Source organism: Myotis nattereri, assembly GCF_964212035.1.
Source record: "Myotis nattereri genome assembly, chromosome: 7".
In the NCBI taxonomy this organism is placed as follows: Eukaryota; Metazoa; Chordata; class Mammalia; order Chiroptera; family Vespertilionidae; genus Myotis; species Myotis nattereri.
In genome coordinates this window covers 93,479,318-93,497,749 of record NC_138082.1, presented here as the reverse complement: position 1 = coordinate 93,497,749, position 18,432 = coordinate 93,479,318, and the positions used below count along the sequence as shown (strand labels likewise).

Below are 18,432 nucleotides of genomic sequence, written 5' to 3'. Positions count from 1 at the left end.
ACAAAATATCTGACCAGGATGCCTCAAAATTATCAAGGTCATGAAAAACAAGGGACGTTTGAGAAATGTCCTAGACCAGAGGAGGCTAGGGAGACTTAACGGTTAGAGGCAATGTGTCGTTCTCCTGGATGGGGTTTGGGACACAAAAGGACATTATTAGAAAAACTGCTGAAATCTAAATAAAGTCTAGAGCTTTATTCTTTATTAAGAAACCAGTGTTGGTTTCTTGGTTTTGACAAATGTAATGACAAGATGCTAATACTGTATTAGAGGAAACTGGATGAGGGATAGATGGAAACTATACTATTTTAGCAAATTTTTTATAAATCTTAAATTATTCCAAAATTCCAAAATTAAAAGTCTATTAAAAAATAAAGAATCCAGCCCAGCCGGTGTGGCCAAGTGGTTGAGTGTCGACTCATGAACCAGGAGGTTAGGATTCAATTTCCAGTCAGGGCACATGCCCAGGTTGGGAGTTCCATCCCAGTAGGGGTCATGCAGGAGGCAGTCGATCAATGATTCTCTCTCATCACTGATGTTTCTATCCCTCTTCCCTTCTCCTTCCCTCTCTCTGAAATCAATAAAAACATATTTTAAAAATAAAAGAATCCATTTAAGCCCGTTTAAAATTCGTTAGCACCTATACCAAGGAGAAGAACTGCTGGATCATATAGTAATCCTGTTTCACCTTTTGAGGAACAACCACACTTTTTCACAATGGCTGCACAAGTTGACATTAGCAACTGTGTGAAGATTTTAATTTCTCCACATCCTCACCAACACTTGTTGGTTTCTATAATCTTTATTATCGCCATGCTAGCTGATACAAAAGTGGCATCTCGTGCTTTTGATGTGCATTTCTAGTGACTAATGATGCTGAGCATCTTTCCACGTCTTCACCAGCCACTTTTGGATCTTCTTTGGAGAAATGTCTCTTCAAATCCTTGACACATTTTGAATTGGGTTGTTTGTCTTGTTGTTCCTGAGTTGTAGGAGTTCTTCATATATTCTAAATACTAAGCCCTCATCAGATATGATTTGCAAAAATGTTCCCCCATTCAGTGGGCTGTCTTTCCACTCCCTTGATAGTGATCATTTGATGCACAGAAGTTTTTAGATAGAATAAAGTACACTTTGTCTTTTTTTCTTTTCTTGCCTGTGCTTCAGTTGTCATAGTTAAGAAACCATTGCTAAATCCAAGGTTATGTAAAATTGCTTCTATGTTTTCTTCTAAAAGTTTTATAGTTTTAGCTTTTACATTTAGATCATTGATCCATTTTGAAATATTTTTGTATATGGTATAAGATAAGGATCCAACTTCATTTTTTTGTGAGTGGATATTGTTTTTTAGCATCATTTATTGAAGAGATTGTTCTTTCCCCATTGAATGACCTTGGTACTCTTGTCAAAAAAACAGTTGATTATAGAAGTAGGGTTTATTTCTGGATTCTCAATTCCATTTCATTGGTCTACATGTCTATCCTTATTCAAATGCCACACTGTTTTGATTAATGTAGCTTTGCAGTAAAATGTGAATTCAGAAAGTGTGACTCCTCCAACTTCCTTATAATTCAATACTAGAGGCCCAGTGCACAAAATTCGTCCACTTGCGGGGCAGGGGGGTGGTGTCCCTCAGCCTGGCAGTTGGACATCCTTAGCACTGCCGAGGTGGCTGCAGACCACTGTACTAGAGGCCCAGTGTACAAATTCGTGCACCAGTGGGGTCCCTTGGCCTGGCCTGGGGGATCGGGCTGAAACCAGCTCTCCAATATCCCCCAAGGGGTCCCAGATTGTGAGAGGGCACAGGCCAGGCTGATAGACCCCACCAGTGCATGATCGGGGTAGGGGAGGGACATGGGAGGTTGGCCAGCCAGGGAGGGACTGCGGGAGGGCTCCAGGGAGTGTCAGGCCGGACCCCAGCAGCAAGCTAACCTACCCATTGGAGCATCTGCCCTCTGGTGGTCAGTGCACATCATAGTGAGCTGTTGAACAACCTTAGCATATCATTAGCATATTATGCTTTTATTGGTTTATCAGATGACCGGACACTTAGCATATTAGACTTTTATTATATAGGATTAAAAATGACATCTTGACACATGGACAAACCTTGAAAATATGCCAAGTGAAACAAGCCAGTTATAAGAGGACAGATATTTTATTATTCCACTTACATGGAATGTCTAGAATAGGCAAATTCATGGAGAAAGAAAGTAGATTAGACGTTACCAGGGGCTGTGGCAAAGGAAACATGGGGAGTTATTGCTTAATGATTACTGAATTTCTATTTGGGATGATCAAAACTTTGGGAAATAGTAGTGACGGCTGCAGGACATTGTGAATGTGATTAATACCACTGAATTGTACACCTGCCAGTGGTTAAATTGACAAGGTTCATGCTGTATATATTTTACCACAATAAGAACAGTTTAAAAAATAAGGACTGTGAAGATCACTTGGTCCAACCATGGTTCCAAAACTGAATCCCTTTATGCCACACCAGCAGCCTCTGTCTGCACACTTCCATTGATGTGGAGCTCACTGCAAAACAAAGCTAAAATAAACTAAAACTAAAACAAAGCATCGTTCTGTACATGGAATAATTATTCAGGCACACATAATTCTGCAGTGAAGCAGGGATCTGCTCAGGCAGGGCACACATCTATGGCTCTCTACGAGGCGAGACCAGAGCGCATAGGACATTCTGCCGGTCTTCCAGCCTGCAGGCAGGCCCACGCATCGTGACCAGGCCCAGGTAGCTCAACACCACTGGCGACTGAAGAAGAGCATTTCCAGTGTGCAAATTATGGGCTGTACCCTATTAGTGGCCTGTAAAGTTGGTTTAATGTGCCATGACAATTAAAGTCGAGAAGAAGTTAGCATGTGGAACAAGAGTAAGTACTATATGTAATTAAAAACTTGAAATCTCATTTCCACCTCATTTCCACCCTTCCTTTCCCACAACAGACAACCAACACTTTTTTCTTACACAATTTTCAATTTTTTTAAGTATATAATAAAATAACATAAGCAACAAGAAGCATTTTATCCTTCCTTTTTCACAAAAGAAGGCATACTCTAACACTATTCTGCACTTTTCATCTTTTACTGAATCCAGTTCAGGAATCTTTTTATATCGGTCCATAAAAGAGTTTCCTCATTTTTTGTTATAGCTACATAACATTGCATTGTACAGCTGTATCATAATTTTGTGATCATTCTTGTTTGGACACTTAGGTTATTTCCAGTGTTTTGGAAATAGTGCTGTATTTAATAATTTTATAGATACATCATTTGTACATGGTGAAGTATATTTGTAGAATATATATTCTGAAGTGAAATTGTGGGCCAAAAGGCATATACATTTGTAATTTTTTTCCGTTTTCATAAAGGCCTATTGGTGGGTAGTGTATTCAACAGTTAAGTACATTAAGTGATGTGTAAGTGGCTGCAGGACAGTGCGCTGGTAACTGGATCCATAACCAACTAGAAACCAGAGGACAAGTAACTGTCTAAATATTTAAAATACAGCTCTTATTTAGATCATCCTTTGTTTTGATCACCTTCTTGGTGTGGGGAGGGGGAGGGCTGCAGGTCACACTGGAAATACATTAAGGCCAAATCTTCTGACATTCATTCCCAGAGGTTTCTTTCAGCTGGATTAAGTCTCCAACTCCAGGGCAAGCCTCAGTTAGTGGCCTCCACACGCATGCTCTTCCCACCTACCAGAGCAGGCAGGATCAGCCTCACACCAGGCCTCAGGTCTGAGTGTAGCCCGTTCCAACTAAACTAGCATTGTTGACTTCTGCAGAAACGGAAGCAGTGGGATCCAGCTGATATTTCACTGCAATGCCAAAGCAAGTGCAGCTGGTACCTGAAGTCCAGGCAAGGTTTACTGAAGTGTCAAGATCTTCATATACTTTCTGATAAATTGAGCCCCCAAATTCTCCCGTCATTGACATCAGTGTGCGGCTGGGAGTCCCCAGTCCTGAAGCCCACCGCAAAGCGAGTCCCTGTCAGCTTTGACCTGGCACTGTCAAGGGTCATCTGGTACCCAGCCAGCCAGCCCTCACAACCAAACACAGATGAACCACGGATCGCAGGCCCAGCACAATCAAAGTCAACATCACATCCAAGGTTTATACACTCCCTCTTGGGAGAAGACTTGATTTTACCACTTTTTTTCCCCGGGCTTGGTGAAGAGGTGGTATTAAATGTCATTTTCAAACTGTGACAAATCTAGTCTTCAATTGAGATTTCTGTTCCCAGTGTCGTCAGTGTTCCATTCTCTGTGAAAGGAGGCCACATTCACACCATTTATGTTAGGTCTCCAAGGTCCCAGGAACTTTACCAGTGTCTGTATTAGATGAACCAGGTGTTGAGAATTCCATGTCACTGTATAATTTTGTTTTACATCCAGTTTCATCAACCCAAAACCAAATTCATTTTTGAAAAGATTTCTAGCATGTGCAGCTCTATGTGCTGGTGGCCATGGCAAAGCCGTGGGGAGGTGATAGGGGCGGTGCTCAGGGCTTCTCACCAGAGGCTGGCTGGGGGCCAAGGGATGGGCTGCAGGGCAAAGAGAAGGAGACACCTTTCCGCCACCTGTCTTCCTCCCTCCAGTAACTCCCATTGGTAACTTTTATAAATATTTCCAAATTGCTTTCTGTAGACGGCTGCACCAGGATACTCCCACCAGCTCCTCTGGGGTCTCTTCTCCATGTCCTTCATCAATGGAATGTCACCAGGCTTTTGCAATCTGAGAAGTGAAAAATAGTATAGATATGATTTTAATTTGCTTTTATCTCATTTATTTTAGGGTGACTATCTTTTCATGGATCTTAGATCCATTAATAGTTTCTTTTCTGTGAATTGTCATATCCTTTGCCCATTTTTCCATTACGCTTCTTACTGATTTCTAGGGGCTCTATATTAATTAGGGAGAGATCAGCCCTTGGTCTATGATAGGAGCGGAAACCATTTTTTAAAATTTCCTGTTCATTTATCTTTTGGTGTTGCTAAGCTGTGTTGTCTTTACCATGCATGCTTTTTTTTAAGTGTCTGTTTTTATGTAATCAAATTTGTCAGGCTTCCATGGCTTTTCAATCTTTGCTGTGAAGTCGTTTTCCCTCCATACTATCAAAGAATTCTTGGGTTGTTTTTGTGTGTGTTTCTTCTTCACTCTTTTGGGGGTTCACATAAAGTTATGCCATTTATAGCAGGCTATGACTTTTGTCACTTATTAAATTCTGCACATCTTCCATGTGAGAGCTGAAGATCCACTTCAATTGTATTAATAGCTGCATAGTGTGCCATGGCACATTATTCATTGTCCATTATTAACCCTTTGAGTGCCAACCAATATCCTAGGAACTATGGTAAAAATTGCCAAGGCATTTTTGCTGATTTTACAGCAGTTTAGGAAAAAAATTATGAATCGCAAGTAAATGAAGTTACATATTCAAAAACTTAAGGAAACCTTTACTACATTTGTTTTCATCTTTGACATATATTGTTTGCTGATCCTATCTAATAATAGACAAACATGGTAATTGACTGTAACCTTGCTACACCTCCCATTGGCTAATCAGCACGATATGCAACTTAACAGCCAACAAAGATGATGGCTAATTTGCATACTGCAGGCAGGGTGGGACAGCACAGCCACCAGAGCGAGAGCCGCCATCCAGGCCCCCCGTGTGTGACCCCAGAAGCCGCCCAGAAGCCGGTGATCAGGGGGAGATGGGGGTCCCCTGCCCAGGACTGACACCTCTGGCAGAGGCGTCAGGCCTGGGCAAGGGGCCGATCCGGCGATGGGAGGGTGATGGGGGTCACCCCTCTGGCCAAGGTGTCAGGCCTGGGTGAGGGTGGAGCTGGTGATCAGGGGGAGATGGGAGTCCCCTGCCTAGGCCTGAAGCCTGGGCCAGAGGCGTCAAAGCCGGGGGTCAAAGCCAGTGATTGGTGTGAACTACAGAGGAAACATCTTTTCTGACCGCTCATTGGCTAAGCTACCTGTATGCCACTGGTAATATTCTTAGTAACTTGGGTAATAAGAATCCAAAAAGATGATCTAGGGTTTTTCACCACACACCCTGAGAAAAAAAACGAAGGTCCGCTGCTGGAGAGTTAAGAAATGTCATGTCCTGCCCTAGCCCATTTGGCTCAGTGGATAATGCCTTGGCCTGCCGATGGCAGGGTCTGCATTCAATTCTGACCAAGGGCATGTACCTAGGTTGCAGGCTCCTCCCTGGCCAGGACCCAGGTCAGGGCTCATGCAGGAGGCAACCAATCAGTGTTCCTCTCACTTTGATGTTTCTCTCTGTCTTTCCCTTTCTCTTCCACAGTCTCTAAAAATCAATGGAAACATATCCTCAGGTGAGGATAAAAAAAATAATAAAGAAATTATTATTATATGAAAGACACATCTTGAAAATGCCTAAAGAAAGTTGTCATGTTTTCATGGTGAAGGGACTGGAGTCCGTGTTGATGAAAAAACCTTGCTGGCTGCAGTGACTGGCAGTGGCTGCAGCAGCGGGGTGATGGGGCTGGTGCCTTCCCCTGATCAGCCCGGTCACCTCCCACAAAGGGAGGCCAGACTGCGGCTTAGGCCCGCTCCTCAAGGGGAGCAGGGAGTGGGCCTAAGCCATCACTAGGACATCCCCTGAGGGCTCCCAGTATGTGAGAGGGGGAAGGCTGGGCTGAGGGACACCCCCCCCCCAGTGCACAAATTTCGTGCACCGGGCCCCTAGTACACTGCTGGTGGGAATGCAGCCATTATGGAAAACAGTATGGAGTTTCCTCAAAAAATTAAAAATGGAACTCCCATTTGACCCAGTGATCCCACTTCTAGGAATATATCCTAAGAAACCCGAAATACCAATCAGAAAGAATGTATGCACCCTTATGTTCATAGCAGCACAATTTACAATAAATAGCTAAGATCTGGAAACAGCCCAAGTGCCCACCAGCAGATGAGTGGATAAAAAAGCTGTGGGACATTTACACCATGGAATACTGTGCAGCAGTAAAAAGAAGGCTCTCTTACCCTTTGAGACAGCATGGAGGGACCTGGAGAGTATCATGCTAAGTGAAATAAGTCAGTCAGAGGAAGACAAGTTATCACATAATCTCACTCTTATGTAGAATCTAAGTAACAAAATAAACTGATGAACAAAGTGGACCCAGAGACATGGAAACATGGAACAAAGTGTGGAATCTCAGCAGGAAGGCAGGAGAGGGTGGGTGGGTAGGAGGTAATCAACCAAAGACCTTGTATGCATATAAGCATGGCCCATGGACACAGACAATGGGGCAGTGAGGGCCTGGCGCGGGAGGTGGGGTGGGCTCAAGGGGGTCAATGGGGGAGAAATGGGGACATATGCAATACTTTCAACAATAAAAAATTATAACAAAACATATTCCAATCCAAAGCATTTTAAAGCATTCATGATAGTTCAGAGACCTTTTAAAACTATTTAGGCTAGGGCTGCATGGTTTCCATTGTCCGTATTTCATCACCATCCCAGGCTGAGACCAAAGTGCTCATATAAGACAGAGTTGAATTAGTTCTGAGGTCTGACTTTATTTGTATAATAAGAACCTTCTACATGTTAGGCATAGCTCCTGCTTACCCTCACAACACACCTATGAGGCATACACTCTAATCTCCATTTTACAGAGGCGAAAGCTAAGCACCTGTAAACAATTATAGGAATGGAGCCACTTTAAAACTGAGCAGGAGCTGACTTTGCAGAGGAACTGCTTCGCATGTCTTATGCCTCAAACCTTCGAATATTAAAACAGGCCAATAACCTTTGGCCTGGGCCTCAGAGACCTTGTTTCCAAAACAACTGTTTGCAGAGATAACAAGAAATCAGTTATTATGACTACGGGACTAATGACTATTGCACTGGAAATGTAGAACTAACATTATTATGTTAGTTTATCTGCACTGAAACGCCTTTCTTCTATTGGTGTAATTGTCCCCCTTCCCTTTCTCATAAATACCCATTGCCTTTTTCTCCTACTGGAAACATTATTTGAGCTTCTGTCTGAACCAGCAGTCCCAAATAGCTATTCTTTGAACTCAAATAAATACTTTTTGCCTCTCACTTTGAAAGGTGTTTTAAGTTTTAGGTTAACACACCTACCGCGCGCCAGGTCCTAGTCTGAGTTATGAGTTATCAGGCGTTGGAGCAAGGGCCGAGTTGTCTGGCCCAGATTATACTACCCAAAAACAGGGTTCTGTTTAGCAGTATGATTTCCTACCTCTTCATTGCTGCTTTCCACGCCTCACAAATCCACGTGCCAATGTTCAGAGAATGGTGGGCTATCAGGAACAAATCTAGATTGGTCGACAGCAGGGGTGGGCAAACTTTTTGATTCAAGGGCCACAGTGGGTTCTTAAACTGGACCGGAGGGCCGAAACAAAAGCATGGATGGAGTGTTTGTGTGAACTAATATAAATTCAAAGTAAACATCATTACATAAAAGGGTACGGTCTTTTTTTTTTTTTTTTTTAGTTTTATTCATTTCAAACGGGCCAGATCCGGCCCGCGGGCCGTAGTTTGCCCACGGCTGGTCTACAGTGCTATATCCAGATTGCTCAAAATCCTTCCAAGTCAGCCCCACATCTAATGTTTGTGCTGGTGACCCCTGTCTGGAGGGTTTGCCTCTCCTCACCCACTGGACAGAGATTTCAAACAGTAAACCCCTGGGCAGGTTCACTGTGAAATGAGGGAAGGGTGCAGAAGTATTGTTTTGGTAAACAGGAGGGAAAGTGAACTTAGAAATTACTGAATGAGTATACATTTTTCTGTTGTAATAAAACAGACTGATAGTTTAATAGGAAAACAAGAATTTTGTTCCATAGACAAACCTAAAATGTAAAGGAATCATGTATAACTATCCTGTGAACATCCTTAGTAGAGAAAAACAACTAAATATATCTCTTTCAGAGTAGGTTGGAGACCTGAATTTTCAAGTTTACACTTGCAAAGTAATCAGTTTTATTGATCAACTGCCATATCTCTAAGTTACTAGCATTTGTGGATAAAAAAGACCAGAATCGCACTAGCCTGGTTGGCTCAGTGGATAGAGCATCGGCCTGTGGACTGAAGGATCCCTGGATGGATTCCAGTCAAGGGCACATGCATGGGTTGCAGACTCGATCCCCAGTAAGGGGGCATGCAGGAGACAGCTGATCAATGATCCTCTCTCATCATAGATGTTTCTATCTCTCTCTCCCTCTTCCTTCCTCTCTGAAATCAATAAAAATATATTTAAGGGGAAAAAAAGACTAGAATCAACTCTAGTCTGGAACAGCCTGGTCACCTCCCACAACGGGAGGCCAGATTGCAGCTTAGGCCCGCTCCCCAAGGGGAGCAGGGTGCAGGCCTAAGCCATCACTAGGACATCCCCTGAGGGCTCCCAGTATGTGAGAGGGGGAAGGCTGGGCTGAGGGACACCTTCCCCCAGCCCTCCCCCCCCCAGTGCACGAATTTCATGCACCGGGCCCCTAGTTGTATTATAAAATACTAGTAGAAAAAAAAATTGAACAAAACATATAATGTTAAAATAGAGGGACACCCTTCTCCAATATCTTCCACAAAATTGTCATCTTCACAGCAAGAATTGACATATTTAGCAATATCATCATCACTAATAAAAGCAGACTTAGAACTGGGCGCCATTTCGAAGCTTTAGGGCTACAAAATCTGAGTAAACTTCATAAAGTCGTAGTACCTGTAAAAAATTAGGCAGATAAATGCCAGTGGTCAATTTTAGAACTACAGACATTCAGCATCATAAGTAATCTGCACTTAGGCGCCATCTGTCAATAAAGAGTGAACTACTAGCATCCAATAGTGACACTGCAGGAGGAGCGCGATCGCGCTCCCCGGTACTCTAGGGGTTCATGGGCTTTCAGGTGAGTCCCAGTTGTATTAAAAACAAATCTGGCAACGGTCCTAATGAGCTGTGAGGCTGGGACGCCAGAGGTAGGCTGCCAGGGGAGCAGGCTTCCCTGTACTTGTTTTGGTTTGTTTCCTCACTGGCAGGGCCCCCTAGTGGCTTAAGCACAAGAAGGAAGTTCAGGCCTTGAAATTTTCCGATTCAACTCCCTCTTTTGACGCAGGGGGAAACTGAGACTCCTAGAAGGCTGGCTGCTTGTTCCAGCTCTCCAAGCACACGGAGCCCGGAACCCAGGGCTCTCAGCCCCTGGTCTGCATCTACACCAGTGCCCAGCTGTTTCCTACATTGTGTGACCTCACGCTCCCCAACATGTTCAGCACGTTACAGTGTCTCAAAAGGCTGACCAAATAAATCTTGCATTCACTTAGGGACAGTCACTCTGGTTATCATCAGTCAAGGGGAAGAGAGTACTGGACTGCTGCAAGTTCATCTCTTCTTCCTCCTTTCTGGTTTTCGTATCCTTGGTGGGAAAAGCAACCTCCCTTGTGGGTGCCTCTTCCCCTCCGCCCCCACCAGCATGGACCACCTGTGCTGGGGTGGGAGAGAGCCATGGGATTGGCAAGATGGCAGTCCTCAAAATTCAAGGCAGCCAAGACGAAGGAAGGCATGTCTGTGCTGCTCTAGCGTTTCTCAATCAGGCCCCGAGGGACAGCCAGCTGGTAAAGGGGCTCTGGGGACTCCCCTGGAGCTGTGTTTGCATTGACAAGCACATTGCTTTCACTAAGACCGTTTATTTCAAAGGTGTGTCCTGCTTCACTAACAAGTTGTTGACTTCTTTTGTACAAAAACTTCTTTGCAGCCTTTCGGGTCAGCACGTTGCTGTGTGTCAGTCTGCTTCTCTGTCCTGGAGGCGGACCTGAAACGGGGCCCCTCCGTGCTCTGTGACCTGCAGGTTCCTGGCTTCGCACAGGAAAGTATTCAAAAGCAAGTCTGTACAAAAGCAAACACAGTTTTATTTAGTTTGAGAGAAAGAGGCCAGAATGAGGGCTCCTTGGGACAGGATTAGGGAGTAAGCCCAGGACAAACTGCTGCCACCCACTGTTCCCCTGGTGGGGGTGCCGCTGTGAAAGAAGCAAAAATTCATCCCAGTGGACACAGGTGAACTCACCCGTGAGCTGCGTGCTGCAGCCAGTCAGTCCTTGGGATTTTATGTGTTTTCAGGGATGGGCTGTTCTTAAACTTTGTGGTGCCCAATTCTATCTCTGCCTTCTGGTTGGCAGGCGATCTTGTTCAAATATGGTCTATTCTGAAGTGTCATTGCATTCACCTTCCCCTGTTCTCCTTCTACGTGTGGGGTCAATTTTCCTCCATCTTGGATTGATCTGGTTTTGGCTAGCTCTCGCTGTCATAAACAGGAACTGCCAGTCATAAACGGCATCGTGTGTGGAGGTGGGGCGCTGGGAGAGGACCAGCAGCTTATCAGCCAGTGAGGCCCATTCCTACTTCCTCATTCCACTTGTCAGGAACTTTCCCCAGCTTCTTTCTATCCTGCTTTATCTCCACTCTCCACACCACAAGGCAGTTAGAATCTTTATTATTAAAATTCACTAATTATTCTCTTGTAATGGCAATGTTTATTCCAATCTCTTGCATGGCCATTGTTCTTGTACCTCTGGTGAAATCCAAGATCCTTATTAGCACGATTTGCCCTGAATTACCTTTCATTAAACCTCTTCCTGGAGTTCTGCCCTATTCACCTTGCCTTATTTACACAGTACAATCTCACTCTCCTTAGAAGAGAGCTCAGATCCTAGGGTCTTTTCCATCAAATGGAGAGAAATAAATATTTGTATTTTATATGTTTGGTTCTAGGTCCTGTTAATTCCCTGCTCTGCTGATTCTCACAACAGTCTGAGAAGATGTCATTCCCACAGCTAAAGGGGAAGGCTTGGATTTTAAAGTTGCACATGGGTATAACTTGCCCACTACACAGGGCAAGTTATACCCATGAATTCTCTTATAAGAAAACTAGAGGCCCTATGCACAAAATTTGTGTGGGGGTGGGTGGGCCCCTCAGCCTGGCCTGCGCCCTCTTGCAATCTGGGATCCCTCAAGGGATGTCTGACCCCTCGCTCCTAACCCCCATCTGCTCCCTCCTTACCACTTGGCTCGCTGCTCCATAGTGCTGCTGTGGAGGCAAGGAGAGGCTGCCACTGCCACTGCACTGGCCAGCCATGAGCCTGGCTTCTGGCTGAGCAGCACTCCCACTGTGGGAGTGCACTGATCACCAGGGAGAAGCTCCTGCATTGAGCGTCTAACCCGTGACGGTCAGTGCGCGTAATAGTAACCCGTAATTCTGGTCATCCAGTCATTCCACCGTAACAGTCACTGGGCTTTTATATATATAAACTAGAGGCCCGTTGCACGAAGATTTGCGCAACAGGCCTTCCTTCCCCTGGCTGCTGGCACTGGGTTTCCTCTGGCACCTGGGACCCAGGCCTTTGGTCCGGCCGCAGCAGAGAAGCCGAGCCTCTTCAGTCTTCAGTTTTCAGCCTTCACTCCAGCCAGAGCCTTCAGTCTTCACTCTGTGCCTGCATATGCAAATTAACCGCCATCTTTGTTGGGCTAATTTGCATAGTTGCTCTGATTGGCTGGTGGGCATAGCAGAGTGACACCAATTTGCATGTTTCTCTTTTATTAGTGTAGACTAGAGGCCCGGTGCACAAAAATTTGTGGACTTGGCGGGGAGGGTTCCCTCAGCCCAGCCTGTGCCCTCTCTCAGTCTGGGACCCCTCGGGGGATGACCACCTGCTGGCTGAGGCCTGCTCCCCGGGGGATTGGGCCTAAGATGGCAATCAGACATCCCTCTGGCAGCCTGGCAGCCCTCGGGGATGTCCACTTGCCAGCAGGGAGCAGACCTAAGCTGCAGTCGGACATTCTTAGCGCTGCTGAGGAGGCAGGAGAGGCTCCCACCACCACCGCTGTACTGCAGCCATCAGCCTGGCTTGTGGCTGAGCAGAGCTCCCCCATGTGGAAGCACACTGACCACCAGAGGGCAGCTCCTGCATTGAGCGTCTGCCCTCTGGTGGTCAGTGTGTGTCATAGTGACCAGACATTCCCAGTCTTTCTGCTGTTAGGGTCAGTTTTCATATTACCCTTTTACTATATAGGATAGAGGCCTGGTGCATGGGTGGGGGCTGGCTGGTTTGGCCTGAATGATGTCCTGGATTAGGGTGGGGGTCCCGCTTGGGACCAATGGTGTCCTGGCCAGCCTGGGTGAGGGGCTGATGGCTGTTTTCAGGCTGCTCGCACCCCTTTTAGGGTGGGGGTCCCCACTGGGGCGCCTGGCCAGCCTGGATGAGGGGCTGAAGGCTGTTTTCAGGCTGGCTACACCCCCTTTAGGGTGGGCGTCCCCACTGGGGTGCCTGGCCAGTCTGGATGAGGGGCTGAGGGTTGTTTTCAGGCTGCCTGCACCCCCTTCAGGGTGGGGGTCCCCACTGGGGTGCATGGCCAGCCTGGATGAGGGGCTGATGGCTGTTTTCAGGCTGCCTGCACTCTCTTCAGGGTGGGGGTCCCCATTGGGGTGCCTGGCCAGCCTGGATGAGGGGCTGAGGGCTGTTTTCAGGTGGGCCAAGCCTGCAACTGAAGCTCCCAGTCTCTCCCTTTTTTTTTTTTTTTTTTTAATTCTGGGATTTAGTTACCTTCTGTAATTGAAATTTTGTTTCGGCTCTAGCTCTGAGGCCAGCTGGCTGAAAGCAGGTATCTGGGTTTGTTTAGCTTCTATAATTGCAACATTGTTGCTCAGACTGGAGCTTAGAGCCTGGCTGCGGTAGGCGGGGAACCTTGGCTTCCTCCACCACTGGAGCAAGTCTCATGTTCACTTCAGCTGCGTGGCTGCTGGCCGCCATCTTGGTTGGCAGTTAATTTGCATATCACCCTGATTAGCCAATGGGAAGCGTAGCAGAGGTATGGTTAATTACCATGTTTGTCTATTATTAGATAGGGTTAGTATTTCCAGAAAGAAACCACACCTCTTTCTTCCTTCCCTTCCCATGCCCTTTTCTGATGCCTAGAACTTTGTTCTGCCAGCATGCAAATGGGCTAACGGGTTCAAGGATGATCACAGCTGAGATGTGGCTTGACTTAGAGCACTCTGGGAATTTGCCGCAGAGCTGGCATCAAAGAATCTCCATCTCTCAACTCCAAGGTAGGAGGTGGACCTCCCAGGGCACCAAATGAGGCCTTACAGCAGGCTAGGCATGCCTAGAAATTCAGTCCAAGATGTAACTAACTTTGCCAACTAACAAAAGGCCCTATTTCTGCAAGTCTGCACCTCCTGGGGAATCTTTGCTTATACCTCCACTGACCCTCCTCCAACCAAAAGACAAGAAAATTCTCCTCCTTGTCTAAGACAAAAATAAACAAGTAAGAATATGGATTCTATTCAGGGCATTGCAATAGGGAGTGTGGATGAAAAGGGGCCACATGCTAACCTGACAACCTCAGGGGAGGCCTGCCTGGCAGCCTTGCAAACTCAGAGACCTAAAGTAACAACAAAGAATGGTCTGAAATGAAAACTTTTAAAACTAAAAAGCAGTTTATGGCGGGTAGTCATGTCCTAGGCCGGTATCTTCCCTGACAAGGTTGATCTTTTTTTATTTTTTAATATATATTTTATTGATTTTTTACAGAGAGGAAGGGAGAGGGATAGAGAGTTAGAAACATCGATGAGAGAGAAGCATCCATCAGCTGCCCCCTGCACACCCCCTACCGGGGATGTGCCTGCAACCAAGGTACATGCCCTTGACTGGAATCGAACCCGGGACCCTTAAGTCCGCAGGCCGACGCTCCATCCACTGAGCCAAACCGGTCAGGGCGACAAGGTCGATCTTTACCTTAACTGAGCCTGTCTATTGTCCTTTTGCATCTACCATAATATATACTAATAGCTGGAATGTCAACGTCATTTTCCTTTTCCCGGACCCCTCAAAGCTCAGGCACCGCTCTGCCGAGACCACAACCCCCCTCATGGTTAGTGAGTTCATTGCTGTTAACTATCCTGCACCCACCTGTGTAAAGGAAGTATGTCTATCATTTTTTATCCAATCCCAGAGGTTCTCCTGCATTGCCTGCCCCCCCCCATTTTTCACCAATCGATTTCATTTAACCCACTTACTCTTTTGATTATCTATATATATAAAAGCCTAAGTGACCGTTTGACCTGTAGCTACGACGTGCACTGACCACCAGGTGGCAGATGCTCAATGCACAGGCATAGAAACATGGAGCAGACTGATCTCAGAGGGAAGAGGGAGTGGGTAGGGCAGGAAGACATTAACCAAAGATCTTATATGCATACTAGAGGCCCAGTGCATGGATTCGTGTACCAGTGGGGTCCCTTGGCCTGGCCTGTGAGGATTGGGCCGAAGCTGGCAGTCCAACATCCCTGAGGGGTTCCAGATTGCAAGAGGGCGCAGGCCAGGCCGAGGGACGCCACCAGTGCACGAATCCGTGCACCAGGGTTCTAGTAATGTATAAACAAGGTGCAAAGCTGCCATGCTTGCATTTTCTCAATCCGTTTTCGACAGTTTGGCTCAAATAAAATCACAAAAATTCACCGGTTTGAATGTTTCCTAGTTAACACCAGATAGGCAGATCAGAGCATCTGGGCAGGGTGGCTTTCCTTAGACTGCCACGGGAGGAAGGGGGGTGGTTTGTGGTTGGGACTGTGTTGCAATCGGAACTTTCAGCCAGGTGATCAGAAATGTCTCTCTCTGTCTAGCTAGTTTCAGGGGAGCAAGAAGTTCTAATCTCAGCTAATCATTTTGAAGGCAGAGGCCAGGAAGTGTGTGTGTGTTTGGGGAGGAGGGGGGAGGGGGTCTGAGAGCAGCAGGTTCAGAAAAAAGGAAAGGCCTTTGCCTGCCTGCCCTCCTCACGGTAAACCAGGGCCTCTGCAGTGTCGGGCGCGGAGGGTGCGCCTTACCAGCCGGCAGGGCGGAGCGCCCGCAGCAGCCTCCCAGCGCGGGCGGCGCCGTGCTCCCCACCATGCGCTTCTCGGAGCATCGGCAAGTAACCCGCGCAGGGCACCCCCTTCAGTCGGGAGCTTCCCGGAAGCGAGCGCCTGTACTTCCTCCTGCTGACAAACGGCTTCTCAAAATGGAGCTTAAGTCGCTAATTAAACAGGACAGAAAGGGGCCTGGAAAGGAGTCCTCTGATCAGGTCAGGTAGCGCCGAGTGGCAGCGCCCCGGGCCTGGGCGTACCAGCACCAGGGAGCCCTGCGCCACGGCCCCGGCGCCCGAGGAGGGCGGCGGGGCGGGCGGACGGCGGGAAGAGTGACTGCACGGGGCGGGCCCCGCTTCCCCGAGGAGCAGCTCAGCAGGTCCTCCGCCACGGCGCGAGCACAGCCCGCGGCCGCTCTCCCACCGGCACGGGTCGGGGCAGCCACCGCGCAGGGGCGCGAGCTCCCACACCTCCGGCTGCCCCTTCGGTCGGGGCGCGCGTCCTGCTCGCTGTGCCTTCCCATTGGCCGGCGGAGGGACGGCCCCTGCGCGCTGCGCCTTCCTATTGGTCTGTGGAGGGACGGCGCCTGCGCGCTGCGCCTTCCCATTGGCCGGCGGAGGGACGGCGCCTGCGCGCTGAGCCCCGCTGAGGGGCGGAAGCAGACGCCATTGCGACCCCGAGGTGCTTCTGGGAAGTGGAGCGGCGGCGCGCACGCTGCCTCCCGCCGGCCGGCGGCCCTCTTGGCGGGCGCGTAGGCCGAGTCCTGCTCTCCGCACCCTCCGGCCCCCGGGCGGGCGGGCGGGAACCTCCGCGCCCCGGACCGCGCCATCGGGGTGGCGGGGGGCGGTCACTCCGCCGGGAAGGAGGTGACGGGGCGGCGCGGGCGCGGACACTCCGGCCGGGGGCCGCCTGCCATGGACCCGGATTATTACCGCGGCGACCAGTCAGGTGGGGCCGGGCCTGGCCGGGCGGGGGCGCGGGAGGAGGGAGAACTGTCTTCCGGGTCCGCGAAGGTTTGCGGGGGAGGGGAGCCCCTTCCGTGGACAGCGTCAGGGTTCGCTGTGCCGGGCCCGGGGGCGCGGGGCCGGCTCCGAGTGGAGGGCTCGTGAGCACCCGGTGGCGGGCGGGCCGGGCTTCCCCGCAGCCCTGGGCTCCAGGCGGGAAGCCGAGGCCCTGGTCTGAGTGTCTGGGAGTCCCGTTTCCCGCATCTTCTCCGGGGCCCTCTCCGCGGTGCCGGCCGGGGCGCCGGACCGGGGCGGAAACGCGACGTGGGCTGGGCCTCTGTGCCCGTCCCGCGGGCTGTCCCCTGTCCCAGCGCTTCAGTAATTCCCGGCCCTGACCGAACCGCCTTCCTGTTCTGAGTTGGGAGAATAGTTCAGACGACAAACGCTTGGCTGAGCATGCACTGCTGCTTTTCTGTAAATGTTTTCAAAGTAGTTTTTCAGCTCATTTGTGGTTTCACGCTGTTGCTTAGGTAAGCAGTTGTCTGTAATGCCCGTATAGCGATGAGGTGCCGAAGGCGTGCGGAATCGCAGCTCCCTAGCCGTACGTCCTTGTTCTTGGTGTTGATCTCCCCGGTCCCGCCCGCCCGTTGCTTCATTTGTAGGCGTTTGTGCGGCCGCCTCTTGCGGGAGGACAGGGCTGCATCCTCAGCGCCCTCTTCTCCCCCTGCCCTCACTGTTCAGTGTTAAATTTCCAAGTTTCCGGTTTTATTATGACGACATATTCTTTACTCTTAGGTTGAGTAGCTCTTTATATGATAGTGATTCCACTCTTATTCAACTTTTTTGTTTTCCTGTAGGTGACTGCTTCATTTAAAAAGATTCATTTTTATTTTTACTATACTTCCAACCAAGTCTTCCCATATCCTGCAACAGCCCTAAATTCCTCTCCATACACTTTTAATTTCTGTTTTTAAAGCATCGGTTAAAGGGAGGTAGCAGCTCATTGACACCATTTTGTGATCGCATAGTACATGTTTGTTTAAGGAGATCCCCTGCTTCTGCACGGCAGTTCGCGAGCTCTTCATCCTAAGCACATGCTGGGCACCGGGCACCAGGCAGTGCAGGGGCCAGCACTCCCCAGGGAACCCGCATCCCTGCTGTGGTGGCGCTTGCATTCAAGTGAGGGGAGAGCCACGTTAAACCCATGACATGATCAATCCTGCAGCCCATTAGGAGGTGGTAAGTAAGTGCTGTGATCACAATAGACTCGGTGATCAAGGAAGTTGAAATAGTTACAGAGCACACTGTTACTTAGAGGTTGTTGACTTGGTCCTTAATTATGTTTCTTAAGTTTCACATTCTTTTTAGGGTGTATTTTTTCTGCCGTATGTGCCACAGTCCATGGGATGATTGTTATTTCTATGAGTGTGATACCGTTGCCTTGTTTACAACATTAGCATCATTAGTTATGCTTCATCAGTGGTCACCTTTCCTCGTATGTTATTCTTGATTCATCGTGTTCATTACACCTGTAGATGTCATCCATCTCACACCTGAAGTGGTTTTGTTTTATTT

General features: G+C 48.2%; 1 protein-coding gene and 2 pseudogenes across 6 annotated transcripts in view; 2 read left to right on the top strand and 1 right to left on the bottom strand.

The window, feature by feature from the left end:
- Positions 1 to 3,691: 3,691 nt before the first annotated feature.
- LOC308522053 (non-selective voltage-gated ion channel VDAC2-like) lies at positions 3,692 to 15,959 on the bottom strand (annotated as a pseudogene). Its single transcript has 2 exons — positions 15,896 to 15,959; positions 3,692 to 4,569 (listed from the first exon to the last, which is right to left on the bottom strand). The product of its transcript is annotated as a non-selective voltage-gated ion channel VDAC2-like (transcript).
- Positions 15,960 to 16,068: 109 nt separating this feature from the next.
- On the top strand, positions 16,069 to 16,668 carry LOC308522052 (annotated as a pseudogene). Its single transcript has one exon. The product of its transcript is annotated as an uncharacterized misc_RNA (transcript).
- The window catches only part of IWS1 (interacts with SUPT6H, CTD assembly factor 1), a 41,447-nt gene continuing 39,611 nt past the window's right edge, over positions 16,597 to 18,432 (top strand). For 2 of the 4 annotated variants that reach the window (XM_081096293.1, XM_081096294.1), the window contains exon 1: positions 16,597 to 16,861. In XM_081096293.1, the coding sequence (XP_080952419.1) occupies positions 16,828 to 16,861 (34 nt within the window). In that variant the 5' untranslated portion in view covers positions 16,597 to 16,827. The remainder of the gene's footprint in view (positions 16,862 to 18,432) is intronic. The other 2 variants (XM_081096296.1, XM_081096295.1) reach the window with 2 other exon arrangements.